This window comes from Panulirus ornatus, chromosome 22, assembly GCF_036320965.1.
Source record: "Panulirus ornatus isolate Po-2019 chromosome 22, ASM3632096v1, whole genome shotgun sequence".
Taxonomy (NCBI): Eukaryota; Metazoa; Arthropoda; class Malacostraca; order Decapoda; family Palinuridae; genus Panulirus; species Panulirus ornatus.
This window is the reverse complement of record NC_092245.1, coordinates 12,261,574-12,285,664: the sequence shown is the minus strand read 5'-3', so window position 1 is coordinate 12,285,664 and position 24,091 is coordinate 12,261,574. Positions and strand designations below refer to the sequence as shown.

Sequence of the window (24,091 nt, the reverse complement as noted above, 5' to 3'; positions counted from 1 at the left end):
AAATATCAATTTTTGGTATTCTTGATATATTTAACCAATTGTCCGGTGTATTACCAGGTCATATGAATATATCAATTCAAGTAAGTCATAAAAGACCGCAAGTGCATCAGTTCCTCCGATTTGTAAACTTACTTTACTCTCATAATTCTAATGATATTGAAAAACGAAAAATATTTAGAGCCCATGTACTAAAGTCAGCGAAATAGATTTCTTAGTTGTTTGCCAGTGAATAAAAACCGGGCAACGTTTTAGAAAGATCTAGTTTTTCTGCTTTCTACTTTGTTGTGCGTCCAGCAGGCGCAGCGTATTAATCCGCGGGCGAGTCGGGACGTCAGTAGTAAACAGAGGGAATACGAAGTAACTATACGGCAAACTTATCTCTCCGACTCGGGCAACCTTTCCTGGACATGACACCCACAATCGTTGATAGCGTGGCCTTCAAGTGTTGACGAACTCTGTTAAGATGACTTCGCCGGAGTTTCAGTTTATCGTACCACCTGAAGCACCCGTGTTTAAACCAACATGGGAAGAGTTTCAGGACGCCCTTGGATATATTAACAAGATACGGCCCATCGCAGAGCAGTCCGGGATTTGTAAAATTATTCCTCCACCGGTAATTGACGTCGCATTGTACTATTTAATCGTAAGATAGTATTAGACTTGACCTATGGAATAAGTAAACATTCTTTTCACTTATTTGGATTACATCAAGAACGTTTAGATATATGTATATATGTGATGTACTTGGTGTCATCAATTGTGATGTCCTGCCGAAGTCCTGGACGGAGGCTTTCGCGTTCGTCAAAATACAGCGTGTTTTAGTTTCGATTTGTGATCAGGGGTTTTAGTGTTAGTAGAATGATAGCTGAAGTTTCAAGCACCCAAGTTAAACGATTAATTTGTTAACAATCGTACGATAAAGGTTTGCTTGACAGCAAAATGATCGGTGCTTGTCGCATATGCGTAGACGCGATTACGTGCACGCGTTTGTGAGCGACATGGCGACCACGTTCCTATCGTAGTCTAATTCTGTTAATTATACCACATTACGATAGAATTTAATGAATCAACGTTTTCTGGGATGATGTGTAACTTAGTAACCGTGATAATTAGGTGCAGACAGCTCGCTGAGTGGGCTGTGTTCGCAATAATAGCCCAAGGTGTAGGGAGGTGTTGGTTGATACAAGTTAAGGGTTTGAGTTGTAGCTACCTTAAATTGCACCTATTGATGTAGATGCACTAGAATATGATTATATATATATATATATATATATATATATATATATATATATATATATATATATATATATACACACGGTTGTATTTTGTATCAGTATCAGTATTGGGAAAACAAAATGAGTTGTGGGATCAAAGAATAATTCATATTGCTAATTTCAGAATAGCTCGTTGATTAAGAGGATTCAGACGAAGTAGAAAGTTCGTATGAATAAGTTTAACTACGGGAACGTTACTAAAATGTGTTTTAATGGATTGATTTTGCTCCAGTTAGTTATAACTTCATGTTCATAGAACTAGTTTAAAGTATGATTACTTTTCTAGTTAATGGATGTAGAGCAGTTTTCATATAATAACCATAGTTTTTGTTGTCAAGTTGTCTGCTTTAGTCTGAATGGCTTTTCATAACATCTAATGAAACAGAAAATCATTTACTATTGGATTTGGATGAAGATGGCAGCCATCTTGTTTTTAATATTGGCTTGTGCCTTTTTTAAGGTAGTTATATTCTTTAGAATTGCTGTAGCCCAATATCTGTGGATACAAGCTATTTAAGAATCTCCTTAAAGATAATTTGCAGATACTCTCAGCCACATGTATCTATCTGATCATGAATTTCTTCTCACGTGGTAATTGGGAAATCAAGTATCTTCCATCAGAACTTTAGATATTTATCTTTTTAAAGTTTTGAAATTGATTAATTAGGGATTATGGGAGATTGGATAGCTTATATACTCATTTTGTGTTTTGGGAAGTAAAGTTAATGAATTACAGAAGATTCAGAATGTATTGTGCAGCACACCTTTATGATAAAAAACTGTACAATGTCTGTTGACCTATGTAAGTCAGTTCTTCTCACTGTCATTGGTGAAGCCACCCAAATCAAAACTCAAAAGTTTTATAGTTTTTGTCCTTACTATTCTGTTTGGCATCTTTTTCTACCTAACTGCTTTTTCCAAATGACTACTTTTTAGTGTCTTTACTAAATCAAGATTTAAATGAAACTAACATTGAATGGATATTTTAGGAAATTTAGTGACCCTCTCATCCACATAATCTCTTCAGTCATATTAAACCTTATTCTACAGATTTCTAAAGAATGCTTGTTAAATTCCTTTTGTCACTCCTTGGAATAAAGATATTCATTGGTTCAATTTTTGGGCTTCCCCCTTTGTATGCTTTCTAGAGAATTTCACTGAACCTGTAACACACTGCCCAGAAGAGCATTGCATAATCTAGATGTGGTCTCACAATAGCTGTACCATAATATTTGATCTTTTGTTTCTAATACTTCTAGTAAAAGGTCCAAGTATTCTGTATGTTTATCATAATGTATTGCACATTGTTGCCTCACTTATAGCCTATAGGTCGCATCTAATTGGTATTACAAGATATTTCTCTGAAAAGAGATTTCACCAATATGTATTGTCTCACATTTTCACCCTTATGCAAATTCGTTTGCCTATTTTTCGCTCCATATTTGTAATTAAGTAAAGTCCTCCAGTAGGGCTGTTGTATCATCACTTAGATTTATTAACTTTCATTTTATATTTTCTACGGATTTGCTGATTCTTGTAGTAACAAGTCTAAGTTAGTAACTTGTAGGTAATAAAGATCTCATGATTGATCCTTAGTTAACACCCCTAGTTACTGGTCCCCATTATGTTATATACCCATTTATGCTGGCCTTTTTATCTTTTCATTCATTCATGCTGTAATCCAGTTTATAACTTCCCCAGTGATGCCATGAACCTCTTTTATTAATTTCTCTTGAGAAAAGCTGTTGTTTGTTGAGTGAAGTTGATGTAAGGAATGTTATACTTCATTGTCTGTCACTCATGAAACGAAGAGTACTTTAAAGCTTGTTAACCATTTGGATTTATCAAGATTTTTATTAATTATGGTACCAATGAAAAAACTATGAGGTATCCATCTTGGTTTTCATAATAGACATTGAGAAAATGGATTTTTGTAAAGATACAAAAAAAATAGAATTTTTTAACATTTTGTCTCCTGTTATTGAGGAGACAGAACTATTTTAGGATCATGGTTATTTTGTAACAAATAACTCCTGGTAGTGCAATTCAGAATATTTGCATCCTTTCCATATTCCATATAAGACAAAAATTCATCTAAAGATGTGGATTAGGTTATGTTAGGACAGCTTGTAATGTATTAGGCTAGATTTGCTGAGCCTTGTTGCTAGGCAAAGGAAAAAAAGATGCCATATTGGTCAGAATCTCTTACTTGTCTTTATAAGTTGTTGACAGTGTGTATTGTGGGCGTGAATTTGCATGATCACCTTAATCTGTTCCATTTGGTTTATGTCCCAGAATTTGGAGAAACAATCAGTCAGTATGAATTAAGAAAAACAAAGGGGGCAAGGTAGACTTGTGCGCCTACCCCCATGCACCTACCCCCTATGAAAATAGATACAAATCTTTCATAATCTTCACTTTCTGATTTTGAGGGCCTCAATTTAGTCTGTCTCCTCAGTTATGTCATTTTGTGCTGTGTATGTGATGTTCTATAAAGAATTGAGATGAAACGTTAAAGGGAGCACCTTGGAAATTTAGAGACAATCACTGGCTTTACATACACTGCAGAAAATATCTTGAAGGTATGCAAAATAGTGCAGATATGATTAGTCATTCAAACTAAGTTCTTATAAACATAAACAGTATCATCCCAGATTTGCATATCAAGAGCAGTGTGATGATAGTAATTAAAATTTGCAAGTCTAAAATCTGATGCCTTGTTGACTGGCATTACAGGCAGTGTTGAAGTTAGCTCAAAAGTAATTTGCTTGTGTTCTCTTGTATCAAACTTCAACATTATTCACAAAATCTCCATTTGCAATGAGAATAGATGAGTGTTTTCATCCTGAGAAGGTGTCACAGCTAATTGTATAAGGGACCAATCAAGTTTAGATAGTGTCTGTACCAGGAAATGCAGGAAAGAGATTCTTCCCTCTTCAGTTCTATTATGCTAAAATGTCCTACAATGATTAAATCAAGTTTGTTACGAATTTCTTCTAATTGATTAATTAGTATTTCAGCTACCTTCTGTATCTGAAGGATGGAGGGGGTTATAAACTGATCGTACTGTTATTTTCATACAAAGTTTATTGTTTATTTCTACAAAAATTGAGTTTTCAAAAGTTGCTCCATATATCAGAACAAGATGAAAATGAGCCTTAACCGTGAGCAAGACACCACCAGCTACTTTATTTTCCCTACTAGTATAGAATAGTGTGCTATAGAAGTTCATATTCCATAAAGAATACATCTCTTCTTGATATCTAACGATGTTTCATAAATACAAGTTATATCAGATTTCTTTCAAAGCAGTTGTCTTCAACTCTGAAAGTTTGATAAGTTGTCAGGGACTGTTATGGGAAAGTTCTTAAAAGTTTTAATTCTTTTTGTTTTATCACCGGGGATGATGGGTGGATGAGTAATTGTTTCGGTATGGAATTTGAGTGGGTTTTTCATGAGTTTCCTTTTTAGGGCTGTGGTTTGATTTTGGCTGATTTTTGAGTAGTGCCTCATGAGTATGTTTTTGTTTGTTGGGAGAAGGAATTTTGTTGGATTAGGTCAGAATTACCTTAGACTAGGTTGATGTGGTAGGTGTGGATCTTTTTTGATGTATGCCCAAGTTGGTTGTTTTGGTTCATTTTGTTAAGGAAAAGGTGCCAATTTACAGTGCCTTTCAATAATAATGTCAGTGATGGTGTTTGTAGTTTGGATTTGTTTTGTGATTGCTATTAATGGCATGTGGTTTTGATTGAACTAGTTTCTTTGTTTTATGAGGTTTGCATCTAATTGGGGGAAGTGGGGCTTATGTACCAACCTTTGTTTTTGTGGAATGCAGATATAGCTGGCTTGGTTGATGATGTTGATTTAGTTGGAAATTGTAAATGAATCACCCCTGAACAGGTAAGCCATAAAAAACCTACTCAAAATATAACCAGAAACAACTGTCCACCCATCCTTCACTCCCTTTAATTCAAGCAGTACAATTGAAACTGTAAAGAATTGTCCTGTAACAGACCCTAACAACATATCAAATTTTCATATAAAGTACTTTGGCTCATTTGCATTTCAAGCACTCCTAGCTACTCAATATCCCTAACTTTAGGAAACTTGTGAACATAATACTAATCCTAAAACCCTCCAGACCACTCAAGTCGCCCTCCTCCCATTGCCCTTTATCACTTATGTCTTTAGTATCAAAAATGTAAAACCAATCCACAACAGAATTTAAAAAAAAAAAACTCCCATTGACACAACATGGCCTTAGACCCAACCATTCAACCACCTCAATGCACACTGACCTAGTACAACATACCTAAAATGGTTTCAGCCGCCACATTCACCGTTCTGAACAGGATAGTGGCAGTAGCTATCACAAAACATTTGACTTTCTCCTTTGGTATATCCTCAGACAAAAGGTATTTGACACCACCCTCCACAACAGTGACAATAAGCGTTTCACTAATTTGATAGCTGTCTGCTATGGCAGCATTACTCACAGTGGCTTCACCTCAGAAATACCTTAGCTCTATAGTGGAATGCCAAAGGAGCAGTTTTTCTCCAGTCTTTCAGTATCCTACATGATCTTCAAATTTTGCTAACAAATCATGACATTAAAGTCCTTTCTTATAGTGATAACCTCACAGTCACATTAATTGTAGATCTAGGCAATAACGCATGTATTTTTTTCTCATACCAAGTACAGTATATGTGCAGTACTTGTGAGGTGGGAGTAACAAAAATAATGCACAGAATCAAATATTCTATGCTAACAGAAATTTTTTTGTTTCTAGAATTTTGATGTCTAGACTTTTTTATGTTGTATTGGTTTAACTTTTCTCTTTTTTTTTTGCTTCGTATTTTGTGAAATTAGGTAACAGTAGTCCATAGGAACATAAGGTAGGAAACTCTGCAAACACTGCATTAGAGTTGCCATCTGCCATTGTCCTCTTAAGGCTAGGTAGGAGCCTTGGAGTTCACTAGACTTTGTTGCCTTGGCCACCCCCATGAGGGAGTGTAGGAGGGAACAGACATCAGATCTATAGGTAAATTGATCTCTTAAACACATGAGGGAGTATAGGAGGGAACAGGCATCAGAGCTATTGGTAGATTGATCACTTAAACACACAATAAAGTATGAAATTCATCTTGTACATGCACTTAGGAATCACAGCTTTACTTTAATAAAATTATGGTTGTAGTTCAAACTTTTGGCTGTGGTTCTTTAGCATTACTGTTTCATGAAAATGAAGTTCAAGTTTGAGAACCTTTCTGAATGAGAAATACAATTTTTGTTTTCAGGATTGGCAGCCACCTTTTGCAGTTGATGTGGACAACTTCAAGTTTACACCACGCATTCAAAGACTAAATGAACTTGAAGCTCACACGCGAATAAAGTTAAATTTTTTAGACCAGATTGCCAAATTTTGGGAGTTACAAGGGTCATCCTTGAAGATACCTGTTGTTGAGAGAAGAGCTCTTGATTTGTATTCATTGCACAGACATGTTTGGTCTGAAGGTAAGTTTGTATGTTTTAGTAGGAAGTCTTACTGAAAGATATTCTTTTTTATTATTAAGTATGAATCAACAAAGAATTTTAGCACAGACTTTATCCTTAAGACATTTCCAAACCATTCTTTCACTTTGCCCCTCAGTTTTGTTTCGCTCAGAGCCAGAGCATCCAGTTTAATTTCCTCAAACATACTTGCTAGCTCTCCTTTCTTTTCATCTCTGGTTACATCCACAACCATTCAGCCGCCTTAGTCTGGGCCTTCAAGGAAGATTACCATACATATATGTGTATTTATATGTTGAAATGTATAGGTATGTATATGTGTGTGTGTGGATGTTTATGTATGTACATGTGGGTATATATATATTTTTTATTTTTTATTTTTCTTTGTCGCTTTTTATATATATATATATATATATATATATATATATATATATATATATATATATATTATTTTTTTTTTCTTTTTTTTGTCGCTGTCTCCCGCGTTTGCGAGGTAGCGCAAGGAAACAGACAAAAGAAATGGCCCAACCCACCCCCATACACATGTATATACATACGTCCACACACGCAAATATACATACCTACACAGCTTTCCATGGTTCACCCCAGACGCTTCACATGCCCTGATTCAATCCACTGACAGCACGTCAAGCCTGGTATACTACATCGATCCAATTCACTCTATTCCTTGCCCTCCTTTCACCCTCCTGCATGTTCAGGCCCCGATCACACAAAATCTTTTTCACTCCATCTTTCCACCTCCAATTTGGTCTCCCACTTCTCGTTCCCTCCACCTCCGACACATATATCCTCTTGGTCAATCTTTCCTCACTCATTCTCTCCATGTGCCCAAACCATTTCAAAACACCCTCTTCTGCTCTCTCAACCATGCTCTTTTTATTTCCACACATCTCTCTTACCCTTACGTTACTTACTCGATCAAACCACCTCACACCACACATTGTCCTCAAACATCTCATTTCCAGCACATCCATCCTCCTGCGCACAACTCTATCCATAGCCCACGCCTCGCAACCATACAACATTGTTGGAACCAATATTCCTTCAAACATACCCATTTTTGCTTTCCGAGATAATGGTCTCGACTTCCACACATTCTTCAAGGCTCCCAGGATTTTCGCCCCCTCCCCCACCCTATGATCTACTTCCGCTTCCATGGTTCCATCCGCTGCCAGATCCACTCCCAGATATCTAAAACACTTTACTTCCTCCAGTTTTCTCCATTCAAACTTACCTCCCAATTGACTTGACCCTCAACCCTACTGTACCTAATTACCTTGCTCTTATTCACATTTACTCTTAACTTTCTTCTTCCACACACTTTACCAAACTCAGTCACCAGCTTCTGCAGTTTCTCACATGAATCAGCCACCAGCGCTGTATCATCAGCGAACAACAACTGACTCACTTCCCAAGCTCTCTCATCCCCAACAGACTTCATACTTGCCCCTCTTTCCAAAACTCTTGCATTTACCTCCCTAACAACCCCATCCATAAACAAATTAAACAACCATGGAGACATCACACACCCCTGCCGCAAACCTACATTCACTGAGAACCAATCACTTTCCTCTCTTCCTACATGTACACATGCTTTACATCCTCGATAAAAACTTTTCACTGCTTCTAACAACTTGCCTCCCACACCATATATTCTTAATACCTTCCACAGAGCATCTCAGGTGTTTGCTTTGAAGGTGTTTGCTTTGAAGAATGTGAGAAATACTTAGAAAAGCAAATGGATTTGTGTGTGGCATTTATGGATCTGGAGAAGGCATATGATAGAGTTGATAGAGATGCTCTGTGGAAGGTATTAAGAATATATGGTGTGGGAGGCAAGTTGTTAGAAGCAGTGAAAAGTTTTTATCGAGGATGTAAGGCATGTGTACATGTAGGAAGAGAGGAAAGTGATTGGTTGTCAGTGAATGTAGGTTTGCGGCAGGGGTGTGCGATGTCTGGGGTGAACCATGGAAAGCTGTGTAGGTATGTATATTTGCGTGTGTGGACGTATGTATATACATGTGTATGGGGGTGGGTTGGGCCATTTCTTTCGTCTGTTTCCTTGCGCTACCTTGCAAATGCAGGAGACAGCGGCAAAGCAAAAAAGAAAAAAGTATATATATATATATATATATATATATATATATATGTGTGGAATAGTGGCTCCAACAATGTTATATGGTTGCGAGGCGTCGGTTATAGATAGGGTGGTGGAGGGGGATGGATGTGTTGGAAATGAGATGTTTGAGGACAATATATGGTGTGAGGTGGTTTGATCGAGTAAGTAATGTAATGGTAAGAGAGATGTGTGGAAATAAAAAGAGCGTGGTTGAGAGAGCAGAAGAGGGTGTTTTGAAATGGTTTGGTCACATGGAGAGAATGAGTGAGGAAAGATTGACCAAGAGGATATATGTGTCGGAGGTGGAGGGAACGAGAAGTGGGAGACCAAATTGGAGGTGGAAAGATGGAGTGAAAAAGATTTTGAGTGATCGGGGCCTGAAGATGCAGGAGGGTGAAAGGAGGGCAAGGAATAGAGTGAATTGGATCGATGTGGTATACCGGGGTCGACGTGCTGTCATTGGATTGAATCAGGGCATGTGAAGCATTTGGGGTAAACCATGGAAAGTTCTGTGGGGCCTGGATGTGGAAAGGGAGCTGTGGTTTCGGGCATTATTACATGACAGCTAGAGACTGAGTGTGAACGAATGGGGCCTTTGTTGTCTTTTCCTAGCGCTACCTCGCACACATGAGGGGGGAGGGGGATGTTATTCCATGTGTGGCGAGGTGGCGATGGGAATAAATAGGGGCAGACAGTATGAATTATGTACATGTGTATATATGTATATGTCTGTGTGTGTATATATATGTGTACATTGAGATGTATAGGTATGTATATTTGCATGTGTGGACGTTTATGTATATACATGTGTATGGGGGTGGGTTGGGCCATTTCTTTCGTCTGTTTCCTTGCGCTACCTTGCAAACGCAGGAGACAGCGACAAAGCAAAATAATAAAAGAAATGTACAGAATGGAAAAAGGTGAGAACAATGGAAGTAAGGGGAGTGGGGGAGGAATGGATGTATTTAGGGAATCAGTGATGGATTGCGCAAGTGATGCTTGTGGCATGAGAAGAGTGGGAGGTGGGTTGATTAGAAAGGGTAGTGAGTGGTGGGATGAAGAAGTAAGAGTATTAGTGAAAGAGAAGAGAGAGGCATTTGGACGATTTTTGCAGGGAAAAAATGAAATTGAGTGGGAGACATATAAAAGAAAGAGACAGGAGGTCAAGAGAAAGGTGCAAGAGGTGAAAAAAAGGGCAAATGAGAGTTGGGGTGAGAGAGTATCATTAAATTTTAGGGAGAATAAAAAGATGTTCTGGAAGGAGGTAAATAAAGTGCGTAAGACAAGGGAGCAAATGGCAACTTCAGTGAAGGGCGCAAATGGGGAGGTGATAACAAGTAGTGGTGATGTGAGAAGGAGATGGAGTGAGTATTTTGAAGGTTTGTTGAATGTGTTTGATGATAGAGTGGCAGATATAGGGTGTTTTGGTCGAGGTGGTGTGCAAAGTGCGAGGGTTAGGGGAAATGAGTTGGTAAACAGAGAAGAGGTAGTAAAAGCTTTGCGGAAGATGAAAGCCGGCAAGGCAGCAGGTTTGGATGGTATTGCAGTGGAATTTATTAAAAAAGGGGGTGACTGTATTGTTGACTGGTTGGTAAGGTTATTTAATGTATGTATGACTCATGGTGAGGTGCCTGAGGATTGGCGGAATGCGTGCATAGTGCCATTGTACAAAGGCAAAGGGGATAAGAATGAGTGCTCAAATTACAGAGGTATAAGTTTGTTGAGTATTCCTGGCAAATTATATGGGAGGGTATTGATTGAGAGGGTGAAGGCATGTACAGAGCATCAGATTGGGGAAGAGCAGTGTGGTTTCAGAAGTGGTAGAGGATGTGTGGATCAGGTGTTTGCTTTGAAGAATGTATGTGAGAAATACTTAGAAAAACAAATGGATTTGTATGTAGCATTTATGGATCTGGAGAAGGCATATGATAGAGTTGATAGAGATGCTCTGTGGAAGGTATTAAGAATATATGGTGTGGGGGGAAAGTTGTTAGAAGCAGTGAAAAGTTTTTATCGAGGATGTAAGGCATGTGTACGTGTAGGAAGAGAGGAAAGTGATTGGTTCTCAGTGAATGTAGGTTTGCGGCAGGGGTGTGTGATGTCTCCATGGTTGTTTAATTTGTTTATGGATGTGGTTGTTAGGGAGGTAAATGCAAGAGTTTTGGAAAGAGGGGCAAGTATGAAGTCTGTTGGGGATGAGAGAGCTTGGGAAGCGAGTCAGTTGTTGTTCGCTGATGATATAGCGCTGGTGGCTGATTCATGTGAGAAACTGCAGAAGCTGGTGACTGAGTTTGGTAAAGTGTGTGAAAGAAGAAAGTTAAGAGTAAATGTGAATAAGAGCAAGGTTATTAGGTACAGTAGGGTTGAGGGTCAATTCAATTGGGAGGTGAGTTTGAATGGAGAAAAACTGGAGGAAGTGAAGTGTTTTAGATATCTGGGAGTGGATCTGGCAGCGGATGGAACCATGGAAGCGGAAGTGGATCATAGGGTGGGGGAGGGGGCGAAAATTCTGGGAGCCTTGAAGAATGTGTGGAAGTCGAGAACATTATCTCAGAAAGCAAAAATGGGTATGTTTGAAGGAATAGTGGTTCCAACAATGTTGTATGGTTGCGAGGCGTGGACTATGGATAGAGTTGTGCGCAGGAGGATGGATGTGCTGGAAATGAGATGTTTGAGGACAATGTGTGGTGTGAGGTGGTTTGATCGAGTAAGTAACGTAAGGGTAAGAGAGATGTGTGGAAATAAAAAGAGCGTGGTTGAGAGAGCAGAAGAGGGTGTTTTGAAATGGTTTGGTCACATGGAGAGAATGAGTGAGAAAAGATTGACCAAGAGGATATATGTGTCGGAGGTGGAGGGAACGAGGAGAATAGGGAGACCAAATTGGAGGTGGAAAGATGGAGTGAAAAAGATTTTGTGTGATCGGGGCCTGAACATGCAGGAGGGTGAAAGGAGGGCAAAGAATAGAGTGAATTGGAGCGATGTGGTATACCGGGGTTGACGTGCTGTCAGTGGATTGAATCAAGGCATGTGTATGGGGGTGGGTTGGGCCATTTCTTTCGTCTGTTTCCTTGCGCTACCTCGCAAACGCGGGAGACAGCGACAAAGCAAAAAATAATATATATATATATATATATATATATATATATATATATATATATATATATATATATATATATATATATATATATATATAAAGCCCAGTCCTCTGTTCTTAATGCTGCCTCGCTAACGCGGGGAAAATGGCAAATAGTTTAAAAGAAAAAAAGATATATATATATATATATATATATATATATTATATATATATATATATATATATATATATATATATATATATGGTGTGGGGGGAAAGTTGTTAGAAGCAGTGAAAAGTTTTTATCGAGGATGTAAGGCATGTGTACGTGTAGGAAGAGAGGAAAGTGATTGGTTCTCAGTGAATGTAGGTTTGCGGCAGGGGTGTGTGATGTCTCCATGGTTGTTTAATTTGTTTATGGATGTGGTTGTTAGGGAGGTAAATGCAAGAGTTTTGGAAAGAGGGGCAAGTATGAAGTCTGTTGGGGATGAGAGAGCTTGGGAAGTGAGTCAGTTGTTGTTCGCTGATGATATAGCGCTGGTGGCTGATTCATGTGAGAAACTGCAGAAGCTGGTGACTGAGTTTGGTAAAGTGTGTGGAAGAAGAAAGTTAAGAGTAAATGTGAATAAGAGCAAGGTTATTAGGTACAGTAGGGTTGAGGGTCAATTCAATTGGGAGGTGAGTTTGAATGGAGAAAAGCTGGAGGAAGTGAAGTGTTTTAGATATCTGGGAGTGGATCTGGCAGCGGATGGAACCATGGAAGCGGAAGTGGATCATAGGGTGGGGGAGGGGGCGAAAATTCTGGGGGCCTTGAAGAATGTGTGGAAGTCGAGAACATTATCTCGGAAAGCAAAAAGGGGTATGTTTGAAGGAATAGTGGTTCCAACAATGTTGTATGGTTGCGAGGCGTGGGCTATGGATAGAGTTGTGCGCAGGAGGATGGATGTGCTGGAAATGAGATGTTTGAGGACAATGTGTGGTGTGAGGTGGTTTGATCGATTGAGTAACGTAAGGGTAAGAGAGATGTGTGGAAATAAAAAGAGCGTGGTTGAGAGAGCAGAAGAGGGTGTTTTGAAGTGGTTTGGGCACATGGAGAGAATGAGTGAGGAAAGATTGACCAAGAGGATGTATGTGTCGGAGGTGGAGGGAACGAGGAGAAGAGGGAGACCAAATTGGAGGTGGAAAGATGGAGTGAAAAAGATTTTGTGTGATCGGGGCCTGAACATGCAGGAGGGTGAAAGGAGGGCAAGGAATAGAGTGAATTGGATCGATGTGGTATACCAGGGTTGACGTGCTGTCAGTGGATTGAATCAAGGCATGTGAAGCGTCTGGGGTAAACCATGGAAAGCTGTGTAGGTATGTATATTTGCGTGTGTGGACGTATGTATATACATGTGTATGGGGGGGTTGGGCCATTTCTTTCGTCTGTTTCGTTGCGCTACCTCGCAAACGCGGGAGACAGCGACAAAGTATGATAAAATAAATAAAAATATATATATATATATATATATATATTCTTTTCTTTTAAACTATTCGCCATTTCCCGCATTAGCGAGGTAGCATTAAGAACAGAGGACTGGGCCTTTGAGGGAATACCCTCACCTGGCCCAATTCTCTGTTCCTTCTTTTGGAAAATTAAAAAAAAAAACGAGAGGGGAGGATTTCCAGCCCCCCGCTCCCTCCCCTTTTAGTCGCCTTCTACGACACGCAGGGAATACGTGGGAAGTATTCTTAATCCCCTATCCCCAGGGATAATATATATATTTTTTTTTTTTTTTTTTTTTTTTTTTATACTTTGTCGCTGTCTCCTGCGTTTGCGAGGTAGCGCGAGGAAACAGACGAAAGAAATGGCCCAACCCCCATACACACGTACATACACACGTCCACACACGCAAATATACATACCTACACAGCTTTCCATGGTTTACCCCAGACGCTTCACAGGCCTTGATTCAATCCACTGACAGCACGTCAACCCCTGTATACCACATCGCTCCAATTCACTCTATTCCTTGCCCTCCTTTCACCCTCCTGCATGTTCAGGCCCCGATCACACAAAATCTTTTTCACTCCATCTTTCCACCTCCAATTTGGTCTCCCTCTTCTCCTCGTTCCCTCCACCTCCGACACATATATCCTCTTGGTCAATCTTTCCTCACTCATTCTCTCCATGTGCCCAAACCATTTCAAAACACCCTCTTCTGCTCTCTCAACCATGCTCTTTTTATTTCCACACATCTCTCTTACCCTTACGTTACTTACTCGATCAAACCACCTCACACCACACATTGTCCTCAAACATCTCATTTCCAGCACATCCATCCTCCTGCGCACAACTCTATCCATAGCCCACGCCTCGCAACCATACAACATTGTTGGAACCAATATTCCTTCAAACATACCCATTTTTGCTTTCCGAGATAATGGTCTCGACTTCCACACATTCTTCAAGGCTCCCAGGATTTTCGCCCCCTCCCCCACCCTATGATCTACTTCCGCTTCCATGGTTCCATCCGCTGCCAGATCCACTCCCAGATATCTAAAACACTTTACTTCCTCCAGTTTTTCTCCATTCAAACTTACCTCCCAATTGACTTGACCCTCAACCCTACTGTACCTAATTACCTTGCTCTTATTCACATTTACTCTTAACTTTCTTCTTTCACACACTTTACCAAACTCAGTCACCAGCTTCTGCAGTTTCTCACATGAATCAGCCACCAGCGCTGTATCATCAGCGAACAACAACTGACTCACTTCCCAAGCTCTCTCATCCCCAACAGACTTCATACTTGCCCCTCTTTCCAAAACTCTTGCATTTACCTCCCTAACAACCCCATCCATAAACAAATTAAACAACCATGGAGACATCACACACCCCTGCCGCAAACCTACATTCACTGAGAACCAATCACTTTCCTCTCTTCCTACATGTACACATGCTTTACATCCTCGATAAAAACTTTTCACTGCTTCTAACAACTTGCCTCCCACACCATATATTCTTAATACCTTCCACAGAGCATCTCAGGTGTTTGCTTTGAAGGTGTTTGCTTTGAAGAATGTAAGTGAGAAATACTTAGAAAAGCAAATGGATTTGTGTGTGGCATTTATGGATCTGGAGAAGGCATATGATAGAGTTGATAGAGATGCTCTGTGGAAGGTATTAAGAATATATGGTGTGGGAGGCAAGTTGTTAGAAGCAGTGAAAAGTTTTTATCGAGGATGTAAGGCATGTGTACATGTAGGAAGAGAGGAAAGTGATTGGTTGTCAGTGAATGTAGGTTTGCGGCAGGGGTGTGCGATGTCTGGGGTGAACCATGGAAAGCTGTGTAGGTATGTATATTTGCGTGTGTGGACGTATGTATATACATGTGTATGGGGGTGGGTTGGGCCATTTCTTTCGTCTGTTTCCTTGCGCTACCTTGCAAATGCAGGAGACAGCGGCAAAGCAAAAAAGAAAAAAGTATATATATATATATATATATATATATATATATATGTGTGGAATAGTGGCTCCAACAATGTTATATGGTTGCGAGGCGTCGGTTATAGATAGGGTGGTGGAGGGGGATGGATGTGTTGGAAATGAGATGTTTGAGGACAATATATGGTGTGAGGTGGTTTGATCGAGTAAGTAATGTAATGGTAAGAGAGATGTGTGGAAATAAAAAGAGCGTGGTTGAGAGAGCAGAAGAGGGTGTTTTGAAATGGTTTGGTCACATGGAGAGAATGAGTGAGGAAAGATTGACCAAGAGGATATATGTGTCGGAGGTGGAGGGAACGAGAAGTGGGAGACCAAATTGGAGGTGGAAAGATGGAGTGAAAAAGATTTTGAGTGATCGGGGCCTGAAGATGCAGGAGGGTGAAAGGAGGGCAAGGAATAGAGTGAATTGGATCGATGTGGTATACCGGGGTCGACGTGCTGTCATTGGATTGAATCAGGGCATATGAAGCATTTGGGGTAAACCATGGAAAGTTCTGTGGGGCCTGGATGTGGAAAGGGAGCTGTGGTTTCGGGCATTATTACATGACAGCTAGAGACTGAGTGTGAACGAATGGGGCCTTTGTTGTCTTTTCCTAGCGCTACCTCGCACACATGAGGGGGGGAGGGGGATGTTATTCCATGTGTGGCGAGGTGGCGATGGGAATAAATAGGGGCAGACAGTATGAATTATGTACATGTGTATATATGTATATGTCTGTGTGTGTATATATATGTGTACATTGAGATGTATAGGTATGTATATTTGCTTGTGTGGACGTTTATGTATATACATGTGTATGGGGGTGGGTTGGGCCATTTCTTTCGTCTGTTTCCTTGCGCTACCTTGCAAACGCAGGAGACAGCGACAAAGCAAAATAATAAAAGAAATGTACAGAATGGAAAAAGGTGAGAACAATGGAAGTAAGGGGAGTGGGGGAGGAATGGATGTATTTAGGGAATCAGTGATGGATTGCGCAAGTGATGCTTGTGGCATGAGAAGAGTGGGAGGTGGGTTGATTAGAAAGGGTAGTGAGTGGTGGGATGAAGAAGTAAGAGTATTAGTGAAAGAGAAGAGAGAGGCATTTGGACGATTTTTGCAGGGAAAAAATGAAATTGAGTGGGAGACATATAAAAGAAAGAGACAGGAGGTCAAGAGAAAGGTGCAAGAGGTGAAAAAAAGGGCAAATGAGAGTTGGGGTGAGAGAGTATCATTAAATTTTAGGGAGAATAAAAAGATGTTCTGGAAGGAGGTAAATAAAGTGCGTAAGACAAGGGAGCAAATGGGAACTTCAGTGAAGGGCGCAAATGGGGAGGTGATAACAAGTAGTGGTGATGTGAGAAGGAGATGGAGTGAGTATTTTGAAGGTTTGTTGAATGTGTTTGATGATAGAGTGGCAGATATAGGGTGTTTTGGTCGAGGTGGTGTGCAAAGTGCGAGGGTTAGGGAAAATGAGTTGGTAAACAGAGAAGAGGTAGTAAAAGCTTTGCGGAAGATGAAAGCCGGCAAGGCAGCAGGTTTGGATGGTATTGCAGTGGAATTTATTAAAAAAGGGGGTGACTGTATTGTTGACTGGTTGGTAAGGTTATTTAATGTATGTATGACTCATGGTGAGGTGCCTGAGGATTGGCGGAATGCGTGCATAGTGCCATTGTACAAAGGCAAAGGGGATAAGAATGAGTGCTCAAATTACAGAGGTATAAGTTTGTTGAGTATTCCTGGCAAATTATATGGGAGGGTATTGATTGAGAGGGTGAAGGCATGTACAGAGCATCAGATTGGGGAAGAGCAGTGTGGTTTCAGAAGTGGTAGAGGATGTGTGGATCAGGTGTTTGCTTTGAAGAATGTATGTGAGAAATACTTAGAAAAACAAATGGATTTGTATGTAGCATTTATGGATCTGGAGAAGGCATATGATAGAGTTGATAGAGATGCTCTGTGGAAGGTATTAAGAATATATGGTGTGGGAGGCAAGTTGTTAGAAGCAATGAAAAGTTTTTATCGAGGATGTAAGGCATGTGTACGTGCAGGAAGAGAGGAAAGTGATTGGTTCTCAGTGAATGTAGGTTTGCGGCAGGGGTGTGTGATGTCTCCATGGTTGTTTAATTTGTTTATGGATGGGGGTTGTTAGGGAGGTGAATGCAAGAGTTTTGGAAAGAGGGGCAAGTATGAAGTCTGTTGGGGATGAGAGAGCTTGGGAAGTGAGTCAGTTGTTGTTCGCTGATGATACAGCGCTGGTGGCTGATTCATGTGAGAAACTGCAGAAGCTGGTGACTGAGTTTGGTAAAGTGTGTGAAAGAAGAAAGTTAAGAGTAAATGTGAATAAGAGCAAGGTTATTAGGTACAGTAGGGTTGAGGGTCAATTCAATTGGGAGGTGAGTTTGAATGGAGAAAAACTGGAGGAAGTGAAGTGTTTTAGATATCTGGGAGTGGATCTGGCAGCGGATGGAACCATGGAAGCGGAAGTGGATCATAGGGTGGGGGAGGGGGCGAAAATTCTGGGAGCCTTGAAGAATGTGTGGAAGTCGAGAACATTATCTCAGAAAGCAAAAATGGGTATGTTTGAAGGAATAGTGGTTCCAACAATGTTGTATGGTTGCGAGGCGTGGACTATGGATAGAGTTGTGCGCAGGAGGATGGATGTGCTGGAAATGAGATGTTTGAGGACAATGTGTGGTGTGAGGTGGTTTGATCGAGTAAGTAACGTAAGGGTAAGAGAGATGTGTGGAAATAAAAAGAGCGTGGTTGAGAGAGCAGAAGAGGGTGTTTTGAAATGGTTTGGTCACATGGAGAGAATGAGTGAGAAAAGATTGACCAAGAGGATATATGTGTCGGAGGTGGAGGGAACGAGGAGAATAGGGAGACCAAATTGGAGGTGGAAAGATGGAGTGAAAAAGATTTTGTGTGATCGGGGCCTGAACATGCAGGAGGGTGAAAGGAGGGCAAAGAATAGAGTGAATTGGAGCGATGTGGTATACCGGGGTTGACGTGCTGTCAGTGGATTGAATCAAGGCATGTGTATGGGGGTGGGTTGGGCCATTTCTTTCGTCTGTTTCCTTGCGCTACCTCGCAAACGCGGGAGACAGCGACAAAGCAAAAAATATATATATATATATATATATATATATATATATATATATATATATATATATATATATATATATATATATATATATATAAAGCCCAGTCCTCTGTTCTTAATGCTGCCTCGCTAACGCGGGAAATGGCAAATAGTTTAAAAGAAAAAAAGATATATATATATATATATATATATATATATATATATATATATATATATATATATATATATATATATATATATATGGTGTGGGGGGAAAGTTGTTAGAAGCAGTGAAAAGTTTTTATCGAGGATGTAAGGCATGTGTACGTGTAGGAAGAGAGGAAAGTGATTGGTTCTCAGTGAATGTAGGTTTGCGGCAGGGGTGTGTGATGTCTCCATGGTTGTTTAATTTGTTTATGGATGTGGTTGTTAGGGAGGTAAATGCAAGAGTTTTGGAAAGAGGGGCAAGTATGAAGTCTGTTGGGGATGAGAGAGCTTGGGAAGTGAGTCAGTTGTTGTTCGCTGATGATATAGCGCTGGTGGCTGATTCATGTGAGAAACTGCAGAAGCTGGTGACTGAGTTTGGTAAAGTGTGTGGAAGAAGAAAGTTAAGAGTAAATGTGAATAAGAGCAAGGTTATTAGGTACAGTAGGGTTGAGGGTCAATTCAATTGGGAGGTGAGTTTGAATGGAGAAAAGCTGGAGGAAGTGAAGTGTTTTAGATATCTGGGAGTGGATCTGGCAGCGGATGGAACCATGGAAGCGGAAGTGGATCATAGGGTGGGGGAGGGGGCGAAAATTCTGGGGGCCTTGAAGAATGTGTGGAAGTCGAGAACATTATCTCGGAAAGCAAAAAGGGGTATGTTTGAAGGAATAGTGGTTCCAACAATGTTGTATGGTTGCGAGGCGTGGGCTATGGATAGAGTTGTGCGCAGGAGGATGGATGTGCTGGAAATGAGATGTTTGAGGACAATGTGTGGTGTGAGGTGGTTTGATCGAGTGAGTAACGTAAGGGTAAGAGAGATGTGTGGAAATAAAAAGAGCGTGGTTGAGAGAGCAGAAGAGGGTGTTTTGAAGTGGTTTGGGCACATGGAGAGAATGAGTGAGGAAAGATTGACCAAGAGGATGTATGTGTCGGAGGTGGAGGGAACGAGGAGAAGAGGGAGACCAAATTGGAGGTGGAAAGATGGAGTGAAAAAGATTTTGTGTGATCGGGGCCTGAACATGCAGGAGGGTGAAAGGAGGGCAAGGAATAGAGTGAATTGGAGCGATGTGGTATACCAGGGTTGACGTGCTGTCAGTGGATTGAATCAAGGCATGTGAAGCGTCTGGGGTAAACCATGGAAAGCTGTGTAGGTATGTATATTTGCGTGTGTGGACGTATGTATATGCATGTGTATGGGGGGGTTGGGCCATTTCTTTCGTCTGTTTCGTTGCGCTACCTCGCAAACGCGGGAGACAGCGACAAAGTATGATAAAATAAATAAAAATATATATATATATATATATATATATTCTTTTCTTTTAAACTATTCGCCATTTCCCGCATTAGCGAGGTAGCATTAAGAACAGAGGACTGGGCCTTTGAGGGAATACCCTCACCTGGCCCAATTCTCTGTTCCTTCTTTTGGAAAATTAAAAAAAAAAAACGAGAGGGGAGGATTTCCAGCCCCCCGCTCCCTCCCCTTTTAGTCGCCTTCTACGACACGCAGGGAATACGTGGGAAGTATTCTTAATCCCCTATCCCCAGGGATAATATATATATTTTTTTTTTTTTTTTTTTTTTTTTTTATACTTTGTCGCTGTCTCCTGCGTTTGCGAGGTAGCGCGAGGAAACAGACGAAAGAAATGGCCCAACCCCCATACACACGTACATACACACGTCCACACACGCAAATATACATACCTACACAGCTTTCCATGGTTTACCCCAGACGCTTCACAGGCCTTGATTCAATCCACTGACAGCACGTCAACCCCTGTATACCACATCGCTCCAATTCACTCTATTCCTTGCCCTCCTTTCACCCTCCTGCATGTTCAGGCCCCGATCACACAAAATCTTTTTCACTCCATCTTTCCACCTCCAATTTGGTCTCCCTCTTCTCCTCGTTCCCTCCACCTCCGACACATATATCCTCTTGGTCAATCTTTCCTCACTCATTCTCTCCATGTGCCCAAACCATTTCAAAACACCCTCTTCTGCTCTCTCAACCACGCTCTTTTTATTTCCACACATCTCTCTTACCCTTACGTTACTTACTCGATCAAACCACCTCACACCACACATTGTCCTCAAACATCTCATTTCCAGCACATCCATCCTCCTGCGCACAACTCTATCCATAGCCCACGCCTCGCAACCATACAACATTGTTGGAACCACTATTCCTTCAAACATACCCATTTTTGCTTTCCGAGATAATGTTCTCAACTTCCACACATTTTTCAAGGCTCCCAAAATTTTCGCCCCCTCCCCCACCCTATGATCCACTTCCGCTTCCATGGTTCCATCCGCTGACAGATCCACTCCCAGATATCTAAAACACTTCACTTCCTCCAGTTTTTCTCCATTCAAACTCACCTCCCAATTGACTTGACCCTCAACCCTACTGTACCTAATAACCTTGCTCTTATTCACATTTACTCTTAACTTTCTTCTTCCACACACTTTACCAAACTCAGTCACCAGCTTCTGCAGTTTCTCACATGAATCAGCCACCAGCGCTGTATCATCAGCGAACAACAACTGACTCACTTCCCAAGCTCTCTCATCCCCAACAGACTTCATACTTGCCCCTCTTTCCAGGACTCTTGCATTTACCTCCCTAACAACCCCATCCATAAACAAATTAAACAACCATGGAGACATCACACACCCCTGCCGCAAACCTACATTCACTGAGAACCAATCACTTTCCTCTCTTCCTACACGTACACATGCCTTACATCCTCGATAAAAACTTTTCACTGCTTCTAACAACTTGCCTCCCACACCATATATATATATATATATATATATATATATATATATATATATATATATACATATATGTTTGTGTGTGTGTGTTTCAGAGCAAGTAATCTTTTTACACTCATTAAAGGATTATGTTATCCATTTTAATGAACGCAGGTGGAAATGAACAAGTCACAAAAGAGCGTAAATGGAATAAAATCGCTTCACGCATGGGATATCCAGCCAACAAGAACCTCGGAACATTATTGAAAGCTCATTATGAGCGAATTCTCCAGCCTTATGACATCTTCAACAAGGGCAAATCTTTGCCTCCTACAGTAAGTCCACATAAATGTATTGTTATGAACATAGTATGTAATTTAGAGTGCATAGATGCAATAGTAGATTGGTTGTCCTTATCCTTAGAAGCACAGAAAACAGCAGAATGTTAAACATGGAATGTATATCAATCACTGTTCCACTTCATTCAACTGGCCAGACTTTAAAAATTTTAGTGTTAAGATATTGAAGTGTTTACAGCATTCTTTTAAGTCTGTCAGCTGGCTTTGACAAACTTTCACCTCTGTCCCCATTTCATAGATGATAAGATTACCTCAGGTTATTGGTCACAAGGAAGATACCTTTAAGCAGCAATTGAGAGTAGGTTTTGATATTCTTATTTATCTGTAAGTTGTAATTTGGGAAGCATACTTCATTGTCTGTTTAATCTTTCATTCAAATTTCTTTGAAAGCTGCACACACTATATTTATTTTGGTCATTAACCTTTTCCCTTCCTTTTTTTATGTAAATTCATCCATATAGTGTTGGTACATGTTTGAAGCATGTGTCTTCTGTGTTTTATTGATTACGGAAAGCAGATCATTTACAGAAGTTTAAGTACATGAACTGTTCATTTGGTGAAGATGGCAGAATTTACAGAAGTTTGAGTATATGAACAGTACATTCATTAATGATAGAATAGAGGCCAAGACACCAGGGAGAAGAGAAGCATGAAAAGTATAATGAATAATGAAGTGAAAGATTATGACTTTATATTTTAATGAAAACATATTATAACCATAGAAAAACTGGTCACATTGAAGCAGATTGAGTTAGATAATTGAAGAAATGTATGCAGAGTTAGTAGAGTTATTAGAATAGGAAGACTTGATAAGGGAGGAACAGTATTGTAGACTTGTTGATAAAGTAGTTGGCGGCTTAAGATGACAGGTGTATGAGAGTGAGGTAGGTTGGGGTAGGTATTTGGGAGACCTAGTGACATAATAATACAGAAATAAGATGTATTAGGAGTTCCTAATTTATTAGCAGGGTATGATCTTGGATCCCTATTTTAGATTGAATTGTATGTAACGTGGAAAATGTAAGGAAGTTATAATTTGCTTAAAATAAGAGATTTGTGGAGTCAAAGGTGCTATCAAAACTTAGGGCCTGAACATGCAGGAGGGTGCACGGCATGCAAAGGATAAGAGTGAATTGGAGTGATATGGTTTACAAGGGTCAGCAGCACTTGATGTAGTGTCAGTGGGCTGAATCAGGGCATTGAAGCAAATGGTAGAAACCATGGAAAGGTCTGTGGGGGTGTGATTGTTGATATGAGTCTCTGTTTTCTTTTGTTGAATTGTTTGTACATGGTAGCTAGAAAATGAGTGTCAGCAAATGAAGCCATTTCCAGCCCTCTACATTCATTTGTTACCAGAGTCATATATTATTGCATAATTATATTCCTGAAATTGTTCTCCCTCTTCTATTTTGTTATACTTATATTGTGTTTCTTGAGCAAGGTATTGTGAGGAACAAAGAACAGCCTCATATTCTCATATCCCTTCTCTGTGTCTTGCTTAATACATCAAAACCAAATCCCCCTAACCTCAGTTAAGCCCCACATTCCTTTACTTGGTTTCCCCTGAGTGCTGCCTGTGCTTTAGTTCACTCCATTGACAGTTCTTTCAAGAAATTTGCCCTGTGTACCACATTCCTCCAATTCTATCCCATGCACACTTCATACCATTCTGAAGGTTCAGGCGCTGATATATACCCTCTTAGTCAGCCTCTCCTTACTTGTCCTATATATATGCCCTTTCCAGATTAGACACCAAGCACACCCATCACTCCTCAGTCACACTAAGATTGTACACTGAGTCTCTTTTTCCTTTACATTTCACTGGTAATTCTTGTATTTCCTCACCAATTGATATAGATTATGATAATTCCTCCATATCATCTGGGTCTTCCGTCAAGCTACGTATTTTCCATTGGGACTGAGAATGCATGACCTTAGGGGTTGATGAATGTACACTAAAAATTGAAGTGATGGTTTTTGGGGCACTGAGATCAAGTTCTTCTGTGCATTCTTGGTGATGGAAAATGCCTATAATGGTTACTATGGTTACTTTCTGCTAGATATTTAAAGAGTTTGTTTCTCAAACGTTATTTGGGAATGATTTCACAAGAAAATATTTTTGTACTTTGTATGTATTAATACATATGTAATTTCCTTGACTGATGTACCCACTTTAGTGTTTGTAACTCTGGAGAAGCTCTATCTTGAGGTGTTTTAAACAGAACATCT

At 40.1% G+C, this 24,091-nt stretch overlaps 1 protein-coding gene across 2 annotated transcripts in view; it reads left to right on the top strand.

Moving 5' to 3' along the window:
- Positions 1–322: 322 nt before the first annotated feature.
- Kdm5 (Lysine demethylase 5) overlaps positions 323–24,091 on the top strand; it is a 79,971-nt gene continuing 56,202 nt past the window's right edge. For both annotated transcript variants that reach the window (XM_071676137.1, XM_071676136.1), the window contains exons 1-3: positions 323–613; positions 6,573–6,789; positions 21,678–21,838. In XM_071676137.1, coding sequence (XP_071532238.1) covers positions 464–613; positions 6,573–6,789; positions 21,678–21,838 — 528 coding nt within the window. In that variant the 5' untranslated portion in view covers positions 323–463. The remainder of the gene's footprint in view (positions 614–6,572; positions 6,790–21,677; positions 21,839–24,091) is intronic.